At 47.1% G+C, this 19,535-nt stretch overlaps 1 protein-coding gene across 4 annotated transcripts in view; it reads left to right on the top strand.

Moving 5' to 3' along the window:
* Positions 1-19,535, top strand: part of FYCO1 (FYVE and coiled-coil domain autophagy adaptor 1) — a 77,723-nt gene that overhangs the window by 52,444 nt on the left and 5,744 nt on the right. For 2 of the 4 annotated variants that reach the window (XM_003309767.7, XM_016940897.4), the window contains exons 15-17: positions 6,618-6,713; positions 11,878-12,088; positions 19,394-19,503. In XM_003309767.7, the coding sequence (XP_003309815.3) occupies positions 6,618-6,713; positions 11,878-12,088; positions 19,394-19,503 (417 nt within the window). Of the gene's footprint in view, positions 1-6,617; positions 6,714-11,877; positions 12,089-15,115; positions 17,709-18,804; positions 19,347-19,393; positions 19,504-19,535 lie in introns of those variants that run through there. The other 2 variants (XM_009445349.5, XM_063806755.1) reach the window with 2 other exon arrangements.

Here is a 19,535-nt window from a genome sequence, read left to right as displayed (position 1 = left end):
ACTAGTCAGACATCTTTTTGGAACAGTTAGGGTCTGGGCCAATGCTGAGTCCATGGTATGGGCTGGGTTCTGCGTGCGTATGCAGCTCCAGCATATGTGATAGCTGTTAAGCCCCATAGCAGCCCTGCAGTGGATATTATCCTCCCTTTATAGATGAGAACACTGAGGACCATAGCCAAAATAACAAGCCCTGGTGTACACAGCTAGAAACTGGAAAATCGAAGATACACACTCAGGTCTCTGTCATTACCAGACCAATCAACAGCATGATGATGGGTCTGCCAGAGGGCCTGGTGCAGCCCCACCTCCTAAGCCCACACCACTCAGGCACTCAGCAGGCAGTGCCCACCCACCCTGCCTAGGCTGGCTGGAATCATCTGGTTTCCTTGGGCTGCCCTCTGTACTCCTGGAATTCCCCAGATGTTGACTACTTTGATCTCAGTACAGTTCTAGTTGTCAGTCTCCATGATCTAACATTACTGACCCTTCTGGGAAATAACGCTGGAAGGCAGGAATTGGAGGCATGTCAGCCTGGGTCACATGCCCCAGTGCCTTGTAGTGGAGAGGGTACTAGGGAGAGGCATGGACTCGATGTCTGCTTTCCCAGAAGCAGCTGCCTTCTTGTGGAGGTGCCTGGCCTCCCTTCTCTGGCTCTGCACTCCCATTCAGGCTGCTTCTCTCCAATGCTGTTGCTCTCTCCCACCTGCTAGGCAAACCTTCTCATGTGGCTCTTCCTAAGGGCAAATGTCAAGCATTGGGAGCAGGGACCGGGAGCAGCCTCAGGATCCAGAGACTAACACTCAGTTCTACTGCAAGCCTGGCCCTATGCTGGATGCTTCTATGTACAGCCATCTAATCCTAGTCACGTACAGATAGGCAAACAGAAGATTAGAGAGATTAGCCCACTTGCCCAAGAACACACATCCCCGGCAGTCACCCAGGACTGTCAGGCTGCAAAGCCAGTGCTTCCTGCCCTGCTCTGAGTATGGAGCTGTGCCAGGGGGCCCTGATAAAAGATCTGAAGACCTCTAGTAGGTTTGCAGGCCTTTTTTGAATGAATTCGTTCAGACTGTCCTTTCTACCAAACTGGTACAAATGAGTGAGGTGTTCCTTATGGGCATGAACCATGAGGCCGCATAGACTACATACCGATGGACAGATGGATGTAGGGAATGGTGGACAAATGAATAAAGGAACAGACTGAGCCAAATATGCACCTGTCTTCCTGAAAGAGACCTTTCAAGGCAGGGTGGCAATTTAATGTAACCCTGCCTGACATTTAGGAATCTGTAAGCTTTGAGAGCTGAGTTTTACCCAGGGACAACCAACCATGCCATTCAATACAGGTCCATAGGGCAGTGTTAGAATGGCCTGAGCCTTGTCAAGCACCCTTGGCCATGCTTTTCTCAGCAAGCCTTTCTACTCCATGGGGAAAAACAAGCCAGCACCTGGGGCCCTCCATGACTGTGTGTACATGTCAATATGGGGATATGTGTATTTGAGAAAGCATGGCTTGTTTATCGTGGCCATTCTTTAATAGAAACTTCTCTATAGTACAAAAGACTTTCACCTAAATTTGAGGGGCTGAGCCACTTGCAGGTTTGGGGCTAAAATTTTATTTTAATCACTTTACAAAATGCCTTTTACTATCTGCCAATTTGTAGTGTTAATTGTTTTAAGGGCATTACTTTTATTTGAAACAAAACTTTGAACTTCCTAAGGGTGGGAACCCAATCATATATGTCTTAGATTTCCCCAGAAATACCTAAACATTTTCTAAATAAAATTGAGGGAAGAGTAAAAAGGAAGTGGCCGACATACCTGCTGCAGATTTATCTTGGAAGTCAGACTGTTGGCCTGCTCTCCTTACCTGAAGACCTGGCAGAGCTGTTATCAGTTCCAGGATTCAGGGATGAGACATTTACAGTTGTTGGCAAGGCATTGGTGGATGATGGGCTGTGATCCACAGAAAAGTAGCCTAACCAGCCAGGCGTGGCAGTGGGCACTTATAGTCCCAGTACTCAAGAGGCTAAGATGAGAGGATCATTGAAGCCAGGAGTTTGAGGCCAGCCTGGGCAACATAGCCGGCAGACCTGTACCCCTGCAAGCCACCAGGATGAGCTGAGAGATCATCTGGTGGGAGCAGAGCCACTATGGCTGAGAGGAATTGTTCTGGAGGAACAATTGTTCTATAAGCAGGAGAGCAGGAGAAGGAAACCGCGTACAGGGGTTGACTACCTCCAGCGGAAGAAGGTGAGTTGTAGGAGTGTCTTATCACTAGGGAATGTGTCTGAGTCATGTGGCACCAAAGTATGTTAGCAGCAGCAAATCCATATGGGTCTGCAGCAACTCAAGTCTTGCCTCCTTGGAGGAAAGAATTTGGCCGAGGGGCAGAAGTAGGTTTAAGGCAGAGGGAGAGACTGAGGCAAGTTTTAGAGCAGGAGTGAAGGTTTATTAAAAAGTTTTAGAGCAGGAACAAATGGAAGTAAAGTATACTTGGAAGAGAGCCAAGCAGGTGACCTGAGAGATCCAAGTGCCCCGTCCGGCCCTTGACTTGAGGTTTTATACATTGGCATGGTTCCAGGGTTTATGTTTCTTCTCCCCCGACTCTTCCCTTGGAGCAGGCTGTCCGCAGGCATGGTGGCTTGCCAGCATTTGGGAGGAGCTGCATGCTCAGACTGTTTACTGGAGGTGTATGCATGCTCATTTGAGGTGTTTTTCCCTTATCAGTCGTTTCTAGAGGAAGGTCACATACCGGTTAAACTGCCATTTTGCCTCTTAGTGTGCGTGCTTGAGCCCACTCGCCCAACTCCTGAGATCTTGTCAGGAAGCTGCTGATTACCAGCTTCAGATGTTTTCTATCTATTGGGAGACTCTTTCTCTGGCTCTGGCTGCAACCAGTTATTTTAGAGAGACAGCTTAACAATTGCCTGACCATTACTTAATGGTCACCTGACATTCCTGGGGGAGGGGGGCCCTCTCCTGCCCTGCTCATGTCTGCCTAGCTACCTACTCTAACACTAGGAATTTATAAGCAATGGATTAGCAAAGTAAAATCAAGTTAATACAATAATAATAATTTGATAGCAAAATTTAAAGATGCCCCCAGATCACAGAGTGAATATGATGTGTGGGGTGTGGTTCAGCCCAACCTTCCAAACCTGCACTGGTCAGTGGAGCCTTCTGCTGTGAGAGACCTGTGCTGTACCTGCACTGCCCAACACAGTGGCCACCAGTCCAGGTGGCTAGTGCCACTTGAATTGAGCACTTGAAATGTGGCTAATGCCACCAGGCAGCCACATTTTTAGTTAAATTTATCTGATGAATTTAAGTTTATATAGCCACATATGGCTAGTGGCTACTGTATTGAAGAGTGCGGTTCTAAACTGAAGACATCTCCATTTCACAGGAGACTGTTCACAAATGGAGGCTGACCAGAGGGACGATGGGAGCCTGTGTAATCAGGAAAACAACACTTCTCACTCTGCGGGGCTTAGCGAGGCTGAGGGGAGATGGCGCCCTCTGGGGAAGATTGGCAGCAAGGCACCTTGGGCCATAGGGATTTTCCAGGCATCTGTTCCTCCCTCGGCTAGTTTCTAAACAAGCAGATCTGTACTGCAGGCAGCCTGCAGGATTAAAGTTGTGCAGTAATTACATAACAAACAGGCTGAGGCCATTTGATTCGTGACAGGGAAGGACTATAGACTCCCATTTGTAGACACCAAGCTGGAGGGGCTCCACCATGACTCAGAGAGGTGTGGACTCCAGGACTACAGTGCCAGGGGCTGCCTGGTTTGTGCTCACCACTTTATTCTGACTCGCTTCTAATGTGGAGCCTTGGGTATGTCCTCCTTTGGGAGCATTTGGGACAGAAGAAAACCTTACCCTGAGACAAATAATGTAGATATTCACTGGGCATGGGCTGTGTGCACAGCAGGCTGCCCAGGAATGCCAGGATGGCACCCACAAAGGGACAGACAAGTTGACAGACTAGAACGTGTGCTCAAGAGATATTCACTCAACTGACCACAGGCTGCAGACAGAAACTCGGAAGGAAAGGGTGGCATGCCATCAGCCAAGCTAGCAGTAGGCTGCCATGACCAGAGCAAGGGGAGGAGGAAAGCCGCGTGGGCAGTGAGTATCTGGTATCTTTGCGCCTCAATAGCAAGGAAAGGAAGCAGCTGTAGTAGGAGGTGGGGTGCCCTCTAGTGGTCATGCTTTGGTTGCTGTCCTTTCTCAAGCTCTTACATCCCTTGACATCCTCTGAGTTGCTTGAACATTTTCTACAACATCTCACGGTAAGAAATACATTTTGCACGGCTACCTAGTTTGCATGTGTGTACACATATGGTCAAAACAAGAGCCTCGAGGCTGGCCTCAGTGGCTCACGCCTGTAATCCCAGCACTTTGGGAGGCCGAGGTGGGCCAATCATGTGGTCAGGAGTTTGAGACCATCCTGGCCAACATGGTGAAACCCCGTATCTACTAAAAATACAAAAATTAGCTGGGTGTGGTGGTGTGTGCCTGTAATCCCAGCTATTCGGGAGGCTGAGGCAGGAAAATCGCTTGAACCAGGGAGTCGGATGTTGCAGTAAGCCAAGATCGTGCCATAGCACTCCAGCCTGGCGACAGAGCAAAACTCCATCTCAAAAACAAACAACAACAACAAAAAACCCCAAGAGCCTCATAAATACTTATCCTCACAACATGCAATATACTATTGTATTTTCTGTTTTATTCTATTTCTTTTAATGTTGGTCATAACCTCCTAAATTGATTCACAGCCCACTAAATGGGTCATGACCTACAGTTTGAAAACCTATTGAAAAGAAAGCCCTCTGCCCTAATTGTCACCTTTGAGACTGCATCACCCACCTATCCCATTCCTACCTCACTCATGCAGGGCGTCTGTCGGGGCCAGCAAGGGTCTGGGAAACCTGCTCTGAATCATCTGCTTGCAGGTAATCAGGCGTTGTCTGTCATCACTGTGGTCAGGGAGGAGGGTGATGGAGGAAGAGAGGAAATTATAGATTAGGACATCTTTTATCCTGAATGCGGGAAAATTGGGAGAACCAAGTACAGCTTTCAGCGTCTCTCTCATTCTGTGTTATTTCTTTATCTCATTTATGGTATTTACGCCTTGGACAAGGATGAAAGCAAACAAAAGCAGGCCTGAGTGACCCTGGCCTGTCTCCTCTGGACTTGTGCTTCCCTGCTGTCAAGTGGGTGGCCGCACAAGCTGGCTCCTTGAGCAGCTTCTTGCACTGATGTTCCCTGTTTCTGTTTGTCCCGAGGTGAGGGTGCGGGCCTGGAAACCAGCGGCTGGAAAGCAAAAAGAAGGAGGTGTTAGGCAAGGAGGAAGACAGAGAGGGGGTTGGGGCCAGGAAGAAAAAGAAATGCCAGAGTGACAAGACATGCCCCTGGTGGCAGCAGGTGCTGCAGCCCGCGTTCTTCCTGCACCTTCCCTGAGAAGAGCAGCGGAGGCTGTGGGCAGGAAGCTGCTGACCAGAGCAAGCCCACTTCTTTCTGAGCCAGTGGGCTCACACAATGCTACCTCTGAGTCCTTTAAAACTTACAGCCTTTTCAAGCCATCAGAACCCAGAGTCCATCTGGTTCCATTTGCTTCCATTTAGAGAAGGAAAACTGGGGTCTCAGGAGGAAAGAGCTCACCGTGAGTCACACAGTCACAGTGCTGAAGCTGGAACCACAATGGACCCCACTACAGTCATACCATGTCCCCTGCCCTTGGGGGCCACAGAGACCTCCAGCTAGAGGGAGCCCCACTTGCTCAGGGCTGGTGGCATTCAGCTCCTGGAAGAGCACAGATTATTTCAGCAATTTAAAAAGAAGCCACACTGCATGGGAGATCTTCCTCATTGATGCCTTCACATGAGGGCAAAGCCATTTTTTCTTTTCTGGACCTAGGTTTCCTCTTTGGCAGAACTGGGGAGTGGAGCTGGTTGGGCTCTGAGGCACCTGAGATTGTATAAGTCCCTGGCTGAGCTGGACCTGGAACCCCACAGGGAAAACACTAAGTTGCAGTCAGGGTATCTAGTTCTGGCTCCAGCTCTGCCTCTGAGGAACTGCCTGGGCCTCTGTGTCCCCATCAGTGAAGTGCAGGGACTTCAATTTGCCAAAATGTTCTAAGGATCCATAATTCAGAAGGTGTTAAAAACCTCCCCTGGGTGCCTGTTCTTGTGCCCCAGGGATAGGCCAGAGGCTTCTCTAGTTGTGCACTGGCACTGAGAAGGCAGGACCCAGTGGTGCTGGTACCTTGGTCCTGTGGCAACAGCTCTGCTGGCGTGGGCTAGGAGAGTGGTTGATTTGTGTTTCTGCTCACCCTTCCTATAGCAGGAGGTATCTTCCCTACAGCTGCTCCAGGGAAACTGCTGTAGCCCTATTGTCTTCTCCTTGTCCACCTGTTGGCCCTGGCCCCGGCCCCTGCAGCCCTCCCTCTACCCACAAAATCTGCCGGGGTCTCTGTCATGGCCTCTATGATTAAAGGATCCCCCATGCATCTGGATTTGGCTGCCTGTGACTCCAAGACTCGGACCCCAGGATGTGAGACCCTGTGTGTTGATAGCTAAATGACTGTGTTCTCATTTGTGACATTTCAGGGATACTACATCAACCTCGCTAACGCCTGAGGACACTGAAGACATGCCCGTGGGGCAGGATTCGGAAATCTGCCTGCTGAAGTCTGGAGAACTGATGTAAGTGGCAACTGCTGCCTGGGCCCTCCCCAGGTGTGGCGTTGGGAGGAGCACTGGCCTCTCCAGTGCCGGCGCTGGGGACCACCTCGGGGGCTCTAACTTAATACCAATGGGGCTTCGTTTATTCTTTTTTTTCAGGCATAGCTTATATACATTAAGATTCAAGCAAGTATACAGTGCTTGAATTTTCATTAATGATACAGTGTGATCACTACCGCAATTAAGATATAGAACAGTTCCCTCACCCTACGAAGTTGCCCCTTTATAATATTCCTCCCACACCTCATGTTCTTTTTTCAAAATAACTTTGTTAATTTTTTTATTGTATGAGCAGTACACTTACATTGTAAAAAATTAGGAAAATAGAGATAAGCAAAACATTTTGGCATATCGCCTTCCAGTCTTTTTTATACACATATATGCATATAATTTTTGACACAAACAAATATTCTAAATCTTATTTTACAGTCTTTTAAAACTTCCTATAGCATGAGTATTTTCCCATATCATCGAGTTCTCCAGTGTTGTGTCCAGTGGCTGCATAATTGTCATTAAATAGATTCAGTCACTCATTCACAGATATTTATTAATTATCACAATGTGCCAGGTACTATTTTAGGTGCTTAGAGCATGTCAGTAAACAAAACCAAGAAAGGCTGACCCCTCGCCCTCATCAAGCTTATATTCCAGCAGGGGTTGACAGATGATACGCTATAAACATAATTAAATAAGTCAATATTGTATAAATGTTACAAGGTGGTGCTTGCTATGGAAAAAGATAAAGTAGGATAACAGGGAAGGGGAATTTGCCATTTTAAATAAAGTGACAGTAAGAAGATAAGACTTGAAGGAGGTGAAGGAGTTGCCAGGCATCTATCTGCGGGTATAGCATTTCAGGCAGAGGGAACACGCAGCACAAAGGCCCTGAGACAGGACAATGCCTGACATGTTCAGGGGCTGAGAAAAGGGCCAGCGTGCCTGCAGCAGAGAGAACCAGGAGGTGGAGTCAGAGTGGAAATGAGGGTCCCAGCACATAGGGCCTCGTTGGCCATTGTAAGGACTTTGACTTTGAATCTGAGGGAAATGGGACCCCCAGAATGAGGTGTGTAGCATTAAGAGTGACTTAATCTAATTTACAGTTGAAAAAGGATTGTTCTGATTGCCATGTAGAGAATAGATGATGGAGGATGAGAGCCAAAGTGGGGAGACCAGTTGGGAGGGTATTAGAGGAATCCTTGTTCCTTGGACCAAGTGTTGGCAGAGAGCGCAGAGACCAGGGCAAATTCTGGACCTATTTTGAAGGTGGTGCAGACAGAATTTCCTGAAGGTTTAGATGTGGTCGTGAGAGAATAATCTATTCCACCAGTCCTCAGGTGACCTTGGACCACACTTGGACAAACACTATATTGAATTATGGGGCAGACCAAGCAGGAAGAATTAAATAGCTAGCCCACTCACAAGCTGTTGATGCTGGGGGAGTATGAAGTGTCAGGGCCACCCTTTCTGGAGAGCAACTTGGCTGCAGAATGTACCAAAAGTTCAAGAATTGCATTTTCTCTTTGATGCAATGGGCCTGTGTCTGGGAATTTATCCTGAGGAAATAATGACTGGAGGTGCAAAGATAAAGCTACCAAAATGTCCCTTGCATGCTACTCACAGCAGTGACAATTAGAAATAGTAACAGAGAACTTGGGTGGTCGTGAATGGCTGTTGAATTTTGCCAGATCTTTCTTCTACATCAGTTGATAAGATCATAGGCTTTTTCTTCCTTAGCCTGTTGATATGATGGATTGCATTGATTGACTTTCATATATCAAACCAGCCTTGCATACCTGGGATAAATCCCACTGGCTGTGGTATATAAGTCTTTTCACACACTGCCGGATTTGACAGAATATCTAAAGGATGTTTGCCAGATATAGAATTGAAAGTTCTTTTCTTTCAGCATTTGAAATATGTGTGCTGCTACTTCCCTCTGGCCTCCATGGTTTTAGATGAGAAATCCCCTGGCATTCAAATTGGTATTCCCCCATAGATAATAAGTTACTCCTCTCTGCCTGCTTTTAAGTTTTTTCTTTGTCTTTTGTTCTTAGACGTTTAATTATGATGGGTCTTGGCATGAATTTCTTTGGGTTTTTCCTATTTGGGGTACACTCAGCTCTTAAATCTCTAGGCTTATCTGTCATCATATTTGGGAAGTTTATAACCATCATTTCTTTGAACATTTTTTCAGATGCACTCTATTTTCCCTCTCCATTTGGGACTCCAGTGATACAAATGTGAGATCTTTTGTCCTTGTCTTGTAGATTCCTCAGGCTCTGTTCTTTTTCCTTGCACCCTGTCCCCCAATTCTCTTTTCCCTGTGTTGTTCAGATTGAGGAATTTCTGTTTTTCTCTCTTCAAGTACAACTGTCATCTTTATTCAGCTATTGAGTGTCCAGTGATTTTTTTTTATTTTGGTTATTGTAATTATTTAGTTCTAAAATTTCCATTTGGTACTTTTTTATATCTTCTGTTTCTTTGGTATGAGTTTTCCACTGTTTTATTGTTTCAAGAACATTTAAAATTGTTACTGAAGCATTTTTTTTGATGGCTGCTTTAAAAGCCTTGACAGATAACTCCAGCATCTGGTTGATGTCAGTGTCGGCTTCTGTTGATTGTCTTTCCTCATGCACACTGTGATTTTCCTGGCTCTTAGGATAATGAGTGGTTTTTTATTATGTGTAGGTGGGGGGCTCAGAGACGCTAAGCTGTTGTGATTTTCCTCATATTCTGGGGGTCCTTAATCAGTCCGCCTTCCTTCTCCTGCCCTTCACTTTTACTACAACTGCTGAATCATTTTCAGGTTTTTTAGTGGCATTTAGTGGGAAAGAACAGGGAAATGTTTGAAATCATTTATAATAAAACTGGTAAAAAACCTACCCTCAAGTAAAGGGATGAGGAAAGTTATGAGATTTAGAAATAACTAGAACACACAGATCCAAGGCAGGTCTTTGAGGAGAATAAGACAGTACGGAGAATAGGTCAGCTGGACATGGGAATAAAATGCAAGGAGAATGACAACACCTTGAAAGTTATTTTTTTCTGCCTCTTTCAAAGAGAGTGACAGCAAGCTAAGGATTAGCAACAACATCATGAGAGCATCTGAAAACATGTTAAAGGTTGGGATTATCTCAGAACGCTGCAAATGTGTTGGTACCCCTTGACTCATGTAAACTGAAATTTCTCAGGTCACTCAGTGGAATTCACATCTGTGACATGAGCCTTATAGACAATAGGCATCTTAAGATTATATTATATTTGAGCAAACCTTTGATTTGTTTTTGTTAAGATCGGCTTTGGAGAGGCTGAGTATTGTCCTTGTCACTGAATAGATGATGTCTAGATGATGTCTAGACTAGATGATTGAGGCACAATCCAAATACCTGGGTGCCAGGGGAGAATTCTGGAGCATAAAATTATAAAATGCTCCAGCATTAATGTATTAATGGGGCATTATGTCAGGGTAAGTGACTTTTTGCATGGTAATATGGTAAGATTTCCACATTACAAGAAAGATGTCTGTTCCAGAATGGACCCCCCAAACCTGCCCTCAGATTCTTGAAAATTGTAAATGTTGGTCGAGGGTTCTTAATTAGAAATAAAATTTAACACATGGAGAAGTATCGCATTGAATTGAATTCTCACAAAGGTGAGTATTGGAGCTGTTCTTTAAAGCATACTGGTTTTTTAATCATTTCTTACCCTTCTCATTAGCTTTGGGGAGTCTGTCCATTCATCTCCACAGCTTTGGAGGCAGATGAACGCTCAGCACCACCACTTGCTGCGCAGTGTTGGGCAAGTTACCTCACCTCTTTGAAGTTAATTCCCTCCCCTGTGTTAAAGGGGATAGTAATACATTTTCTCCACAAAAGGCAGTTTGGTATGGTAGGAAGATGATGGCTTTGCCTCAGACCTGTGTGAGCCTGGATTGAATTTCTCAATCTTTTAGAATCTTAGTTTCCTCTTTTGTAGAATGGCAACAGTCATGCCTTCCTCAAGGAGCCATTGCAGTAACATGCAAAATTGTTGAGCACAGGGCGTGGCCTATGATGGCCGCCACCTTCCCATTTCACAGTTGAGAAACCGAGGTTCAAAGTGAGTGAGTGACTCACCCAAGGCCACACTGCTCCTAAGTTGCAGCTCTGCACTGGAGGCTCTGTCTCCATGATCATGAGCTAACCTAGCTGCCTCCAGAGTTGCACAGTGTAGGAGGGGTGCCACTCGGCCTGGAAGGGGCCCTGAGGAGCAAGCTCCCTGGGTTCATCTTGTAATCTAGTCCTTGCAGCAGTCCTGAGGCAGGTGTGGTTGTCCTTGTTTGGCAGATGAAGAACTGAGGCTTATGCAGCAGGGATGCAGTGAGGCAGGTCCCTTGGCCCCTAACCTCACATTCTTCACGTCACACTCTGGGTCCAGCACAGAACCCCAAAAACAGAGGAACTCACTGTCAATGAACCTTATAAACTTCTTGAAGAAGCTTTTGTCTACCCAGGGAGAGTAAGAACAAGCTTTTCTCCCCAAAACCGTTGTATTACTTGCACCACCCTTGCATTATAAAGAGTATGGGATGTTGGCATTTGAGGAAAGGTCAGGGTGTCCATGTGGAATCTTACAATGGACGCCAGATGCAGCTGAGAAGATGGACTATATCGAAAGGCTGGGAGGCTTGTACTAATTAGGTGAAAGGGCGAGGCAGGGAACTGGAAGGAGAAATGGCAGAGAAAAAACAGATGGCTGAGCAGCAGGGCATCTTCAGGAGAGCAGCAAAAAGCTGTGCCTCGGCACTTGCTTCCTGTCCATGAGGGCCGTGGAGCAGGTCAGGCCATCCTCAGTTCCTTAGTTCCCATGGGCTTTAACCTCCACACAGGCAAAGGTGTCATCTGTATTTTTTACTGCTGTCTCCTCCGTGCCTAGACCTATGCCAGGCATGTAGTTAGCGCTCAGGAAGCATTTGTTGGAGTGAGCTGCCCATCCCCTAATTAAGCATGTTGGCCAAGGTTACCCAGGGCTTGTCCTCTCAAGAGTCTCCGAAGTCTCCAGCCACCTCTGAGCCACAGATGACCTGGCCAGTGGACACAAACACTTTGCCCAGTCAATCAGGTCCCTCTCTGTATTTTTATTTTAGGATCAAAGTACCCCTCACAGTGGATGAGATCGCCAGCTTCGGGGAGGGTAGCAGGGAGCTGTTTGTGAGGTCCAGCACCTACAGCCTGATCCCCATCACTGTGGCCGAGGCAGGCCTCACCATCAGCTGGGTCTTCTCCTCTGACCCCAAGAGCATCTCCTTCAGTGTGGTCTTCCAGGAGGCCGAGGAGACACCGCTGGATCAGTGTAAGGTAAGGCTGGGCTCCCTGCCTGTGGGCTCCTTACACACACATCTGGGTACTTGGGCAGGCCTTTCTCAAAGCAGGGCAGTGGCCATCCTATCCTTTGCTGGGCAGGCCTCACCTGGAATGTTCTGGGCAGTATCATGCAGAGAAGGCAGAACACCTGGGCCTTGTCCAGTTTGGGGAGAGAAAGACCCAGAAGTTCTGGAAAGTTCTCAAATGTCTGAAGGTCACACCTGTGTGAAACAGGTACAGTCTGCCCTTGGGATAGATGGGTAGGTGAAAGAGGAATACAGACATATGACTCAATTTAAGGATCATTTTCTAATAGAGCTGTGCAAAGCAGGAATGGATCACCTTGGGAGGTGGTGACCTCTCTTCCTCTAGTTTTTAGCTTAGGGTGCATCTCAACCCGGAAAGGTGTCAGTAGAGACAACCCCAATGTCACTTGGGCGGTCGAGCTTGAAATCTTGGTGGCAGGTACCAGTTTATAAATTCCTAAGACATTCTAGGCATGGAATGTTGACAGTGCTCGGACTGTTGTTCTCAACCTTGGCTGCAAATTAGAGTCTCTAGGGGTGGGATCCAGACATCTCCAAGTGATTCCAATGAGTAGCCAAGGTTGAGTACCACTGGTGTAGATCAAGGGGTTGAAGTCAAAGTGGAAAGGATGAGATGGAATCCAGACCACAGGGACAGAGGTTGGGCAGGGCTCCATGGGTGGCTGATTCAGTATGGGGCAAGGAGAAGGGAGACCCATGCCTGAGGTCTGAATTTGATGCCTGCATCTCTGCAGAGAAAGGGTGTAGAGGGATATGGAAGGGAGAGATGGTTTGCATGGAAACACAAGTTCCATTTGAATCATTCTGAGTGAAAGAAATGGTAAAAGCAGTTGGGACTGCTGGACTGGAGCTGAAAATGGATCGTAGTCTGGGAATATGACTGCAGAAATCTCCATTTTGCAAGAATTGCAAGGATCAAGATAGGGAAAAGCTAGCTGAAGTCATGTGAAACAAGAGTTCTGTGAAGTCTTTGCAGAAACATCTCATAGTCCCTTGTGTGTTTGGTCCACTGGGTGCCCTCGAGGGGCTTGAGGTTGAGGGATGAGGAAGGCCCAGAGCAGGAGAGCCCAGCTAGGAGACACATTGGGCCACACAGCAGTTCCTGCTGTGGCGCTGGCATCCCATAGAGGAACACGTACCCGTTTGGGTTTGCTCTCCTGCCATCCTGCCCTGTTGGAATCTGCTCAATGCAGGGATCGCTTTTGTCATTTCTCTGCTTTTCAAACTCACTCTCAAAATGTAACTCTACTCCCTTGGGTTGGCCTTGTTTATTGGAGTATCATATTCTGTCTTATTTAAAACCGCTCTGCCCATCTTATTCTTTTGGGGCTTATAGCCAGCTCCTCATACCTACCTCTGGAGCCCTTCCTTCTTGAGCAGTTCTGAGCCCCCGCCCAGGAGGTCCTGGTGCGGCCAACATGCCTGTCAGCTCCACACTAACAAACGGCAGCACTGCCAAGAGCTGCCCTTGCCACTCACCATCACGTTCCCCAGACCTACCAGGCCCCCAGCCTTGAATCCACCCAGATCAGACACCATGAGTGTTTGTGGCAGGGAGGGAAGGGACGAAATCAGGGATCCAGGCCTTTGCTGTTTTGCCTGCCCATATATGGCTGGGCTGTGGGCCTCTCCCCTTGCTCAGTCCCTACCCACCGAGTCCTCAGGAGCCTGGGGTTCCTGTGTGGCTCTACCAGGAATCAGGAACTTGGGGACCTACTGAGCCTTCCTCCTCTAGCTTCCAGGGGGCCCCACTGCCTTTCCCCACAGTGACACCAGGGGGCAGAAGGGGCCCGTGTACAGGATGCTCAGGTGCTCCTCTGCCTTCACAGGCCACTGTCACCAACCACAGATGGGGGTGGCTGTTATCTCTGCCTGAGGTCCCCCAAAGAGACCATGGCCAGGGTAGCCTGTTTCCAGACATGTGCCCTCAATATCTATCCCGGGGACTCCCCGAGTGCTCTCCTGACCAGCCTGGGCCTTAGAGGAAATGACAGATGCAGTGCAAATTGCAGCACTCAGACTTCATGATTATGGAGGTATAGACACAAGGAATTATGCTGTGTATTTGCAACCATTTATTGAGTGTGTCCTGTATACTGGACTCTTTAGGGCCCAAGGGGGATAGAAAGATGAAGGGATAACATGGGATCTCCCGTTGAGGAGCTCACTGTGTAATCAGAGAGAGACTCTAATAAATAGACACTTGTGATTCCAGGTGGTTTCATGACAGGGGTGGGTGGGCACTGTGGGTACCCCTGGGAAGGGTGCCTAGCCCAGCCTGGGGAACAGAGATGAGGAAAGGAGAGCCCTGGGCAATGATGAAGACCGCAGTGGAGGAAACCAGAAGCAGCATTGTGAGGTGAGGTGAGGGACCTGTGGGCTTGAGGAGAAGCATCCAGGTAGATGGAATAGCACAGCAGAAGGCCAGCCCTGTTTCTAGGGGCACCTGTCAGACACTCTCCAACCTGTGCCACCCTCTCTCCAGACCCACTTCCTCCATTATAGTCATAGACTCGACACTGAGATTAGAGAGTGAGAATCTAGGGGAGGCACTTGATGAAAGAAATTATGAACCAGGTTACCAGTGTACACACCGCTGGCCTGAGGCCCAGGGACAAAGCAGAGAGTTGGATCCAGACTCTGTCCTCTCTCTGGGCAGAGGATCCGTCTTTGGCCAGAGAAGGTCAATGGCCTGTTGGGGTGGGCTTCAGAGGGAGTCAGAGGAGGAATCAGCTGACAGCAAGGACCCTTGACTTTGTTTTTTAAAACAGCTTTATTGAGATACAACTCACGCACTTGAAGTGTACAGTTTAATGGTTTTTAGTATATTCACAGAGTTGTACCACCATTACCACTGTCTAATTTTAGATTCTTTCCGTCACTCCAAAAAAGAAATTCTGTGCCCATTAGCAGTCACTCCCCAACCTCTGCCCCCAGTGACCACTAATCTATTTTGTGGGTATGCTGATTCTAGATGTTTCATGTGAATGGAATGAATGAAAAACAGCTGGAATGAATGAAAAGGCTACAGAGTAAGATGTTTTAAAGAAATGAAGAGTATCATTTTCAAGAACACACATTAATCTATGTTAAACATGCCCTCTTCAGGGGACCTGCCTTAAGGAGCTCTTGATGTTGCTTGTAATCAAAGTAGTGGGTGCGAGGGTGTGCAGGGTGGGCACACCAAGGTCCCCATGCAAACAGCAAGCCTTCCCCTCCAGCAGCTCCTTCCCATACACCCCTGCTGCAGTGTCTGAGACCAGGCCAGAGTTGTTAGATTGTGGATCACAGAAACAGAACCAACCCCTCACTCTCCCGGGATCCTTAGTCCCTGGTGGAACTAGAATGTGATAGAATATTAATGGAAGTAAATGAGACGTCGTGTGCAGAAGAGGCAGCACAGAGCCTACGTGTAGCAGGCCCTCAGTGTACACTCTTTGTACACCTTTGTCCCCTCCAGCCTTGTCAGGGGCCTGTCCTACTCCCTCACCATTACCAGCTGCCAGCCTGAGCAAGCACACTGTTGTGTTAGGAACACAATGCTCGCTCTCCCTCCCGTGCCTTTTTGATTCCCCTTTTGATTTCCCTTCGATCCACACGTTTGAATTTGTTATTTAGTTTTCAAATATTTTGAGATTTTCCAGAGATCTGCTCTTGATTTCTAATTTAATTCCATTGTAGACCTAGAACATACTTTGTATAACTTGAATCCTTTGAAGTTTGAGAGGTGTTTTCTTAATGGCCTAGAACAAGGGTGTCCAATCATTTGGCTTCCCTGGGCCACGTTGGAAGAAGAATTGTCTTGGGCCACACATAAAATACACTAACACTAACGATAGCTGATGAGCTAAAAACAAAAACAAACAAAAAAACTCATAATGTTTTAAGAAAGTTTACGAATTTGTGTTGGGCTGCATTCAAAGCCTTCCTGGGCCGCGGGTTGGACAAGCTTGGCCTAGAATGTGACCTACCTGGGTGAATGTTCCGAGTGCACTTGAAAAGGATGTACCTTCTGCTGTTGTTGGGTGGAGCGTTCTTTTTTTTTTTTTTTGAGACAGAGTTGCACTCTTGTTGCCCAGGCTGGAGTGCAATGGCGCGATCTCGGCTCACTGCAACTTCTGCCTCCCAGGTTCAAGCGATTCTCCTGCCTCAGCCTCCCAAGTAGCTGGGATTACAAGCATGCGCCACCATGCCCAGATAATTTTGTATTTTTATTAGAGATGGGGTTTCACTATGTTGGCCAGGTTGGTTTTGAACTCCTGACCTCAGGTGATCCACCCACCTCGGCCTCCCGAAGTGTTGAGATTACAGGCGTGAGCCACCGTGCCTGGCCGGAATATTCTATTATAGATGCCAATTAGGTCAAGTTAGTTGATGGTGGTGTTGGTCTTCTGTTTCTTCATTGAGTTCCTGTCTACTTATTCTATCAATTATTAAGAAAGAGGTATTGAAATCTCCAACTATAATTGTGAATTTGTCCGTCTCTCCTTGCAATTCTACCACTTTTTGTATCATGTATTTTGAAGCTCTGTCATTAGGGGCATAAACGTTTAGGATTATTGTCCTTTTAATGAACTGACATATTTATCATTATGAAATTATCCCTGGTAATATTCTTTGATAAAAGCTATGTTATGTAATACTAATACAGTCAAACTAGCATTCTTTTGGTTAGCATGCTAGCCTGGTAATCTTGTTTACATCCGTTTACTTTTAACCTATTTGTGTCTTTATATTTAAATTGCATTTCTTGTAGGCATGATAGGGTTGGGTGTTGCTTTTATCCAGTCTGGTAATCTCTGCCTTTTCATTGGAATGTTTAGGCTATTTTCACTTACTGTGATTGCTGTTAAGGTTAGGTTTGAGTCTGCCATCTTGGTATTCATTTTCTCTTATCCCATCTGTTTTTTGTCTCTCTTCCTCACTAAGTGAGGGCAGTTGTTGGGCTCACCCTATTCCTGTCTCTCAGGGATCACTATCCTGCACTGCCTGATAACCAGTGTCTTGAAAACGGTCCTTTCATATGTTTTCTATTTTTTGTTTTGTTGTTTTTGTTGTTGTTATTGTTGTGTTGTTGTTGTGTCCTGGGAGGGTAAATCTTAGATATTCTCCCATGCCTTTAAATATGTTGTCTCCACTGCCAGGAACAGCCAGATCCCTTCTCATTGGCTAAATTGTCCTAACTCAGCATCACTTTTTCCAGGAAGTTTCCCCTGGCATTCAGCCTCCTCTCTCCCACCCAGATGCTAGAATGGCACCCCTTGCCAGTTCTCCTCTCATGGTACTCTCACCCCAGTGTAACTGAATGTTTTCTTCTCTGTGATCACCATTAAACCACAAGATTCCTGAGGGCAGAGTCCTTTGTGGGAATTCACTTCACTTTGGGGACTGTGTACCCAACATGTACAGTTTAGAGAAAGATGCAGCTGTGTTCAAGATTAAGTTGAGAAAGTAATCGCATCCTTATATTAACAACTATTTTGGATTCAGTCATTTTGTACAAGTTAAAAATGTATAATGGGAAAAAAATTAAAACTGAATTTAATAAAAATTGTATTTCTGAAAAAGAAGCTACATTTTATTTTGTAAAGAATAAAAATGGTCACTTCTGGGGAAGTTTACCTCATTAGGAACTCAGAGTTGCTAAGATGCTGCTTCCGTTGTCTGTAGACCTTCTGGTCCATATAACCATTTATGTGTAGTCAGTCTTAAATGGAAGGCTTAGGGACACTTTATAAGACAAGATCCTCCAGGTGCTAGTCACTTCTTAAAAAAAAAAAAAAAATTTAAGGGCTGGGCGCCGTGGCTCATGCCTGTAATCCCAGCACTTTGGGAGGCCGAGGCAGGCGAATCACCAGGTCAGGAGTTTGAGACCAGCCTGGCCAACATGATGAAACCCTGTCTCTATTAAAAATACAAAAATTAGCTGGGTGTGTTGGTGTACACCTGTAATCCTAGCTACTCAGGAGGCTGAGGCAGGAGAATTGCTTGAACCCAGGAGGCACAGGTTGCAGTGAGCCAAGATCACGCCACTGCACTCCAGCCTGGGCAACAGAGTGAGACTCCATCTTAAAAAAAAAAAAAATTTTAAATGTTGGTTGGGTCTAGCCTAGCATGGTGGCTCACACCTGTAATCCCAGCACTTTGGGAGGCTGAGGCGGGCGGATCACCTGAGGTCAGAAGTTCGATACCAACCTGGCCAACATGGTGAAACTCCATCCCTGCTAAAAATACAAAAATTAGCCGGGCATGGTGGTGGGTGCCTGTAATCCCTACTACTCGGGACACTGAGAAAGGAGAACTGCTTGAACCTGGGAGGTGGAGATTGCAGTGAGCCAAGATCATGCCACTGCACTCCAGCCTGGGCAACAGAGTAAGACTCCATCTCAGGAAAAAAAAGGAAAAAAAATGTTGGCTGGCTCTGCCTTATCTCCTAGCATATTTTCAGTTTTAAAATGAGGCCTGTGTCTTAGCTGGTAAGTAGGTTGAAGAGCCTGCCCTGGTGGGGAAGAAGTGAGCCATTCAAAGACCTCCCCCTGAGCCCTGGCCCTGTCTAGCACACACCCTTGGCACAGATTTTGTCTCTGACAGTGAGGCCCTTCAAAAATCATCTGGAAAAAGAATCAATATCAGTGTCTCCTGGGACTAATTTCTCATTCTCAGGGAAGGCAGAGAGTGAATAGGAGGCTGAGGCCCAGGCGCAGGAAGATGAAAGGGTCCTGGGGCACATGGACCAGCCAAAGCACAGCCAGGAGACAGACCTAGGTGGAGCCAGAGATGTCGAGCCTGGAGGAGAGTGGGCCCAGCAGCTTTGTGCCTGGAAGGTTGTTATCTGGAAGGAGGTCTCAGCCTGTCCTGCAAGACCCAAGGGCAGCACCAGGACCAACAGGAGGCAGCTGGACAGGTGGATCCCACCTAGACCAAGCTTCATATCCTGAAGGCAGAAAAGGGCTTCTCCTTTAGCCCGTGGAGTGTTCTAGCATCTTCTATGTTCAAGGCTAGGGGATGACTCCTAAAGGGTGCTGACCAAGTCGTGATTCTGGAAGAAACTCATAGCCACGAGTCATCAACAGCCTCAGGTTGTGGGATGGCACTGTGCCACTACTGGGGCTGGTCACAGCTCCGGCCCTGCTCATCTGTGAACTTGGGCAACACACTCAGCCTCCTACCCCAAAATAAAGGGTCTTCCCTGAGGATGCGGAGGGCCCTCTCAGCCTCTGTGATGTTTTTGCCTACCTGCTTTCCCTCCCAGGTCCTCATTCCCACGACCCGATGCAACTCCCACAAGGAGAACATCCAGGGCCAGCTCAAGGTTCGCACACCCGGCATCTACATGCTCATCTTCGACAATACCTTCTCAAGGTAGGGCCACCTCAGGCACCAGCTCCACATCT

This window comes from Pan troglodytes, chromosome 2 (assembly GCF_028858775.2).
Source record: "Pan troglodytes isolate AG18354 chromosome 2, NHGRI_mPanTro3-v2.0_pri, whole genome shotgun sequence".
Taxonomy (NCBI): domain Eukaryota; kingdom Metazoa; phylum Chordata; class Mammalia; order Primates; family Hominidae; genus Pan; species Pan troglodytes.
This window is presented reverse-complemented; position numbering and strand designations above follow the sequence as displayed.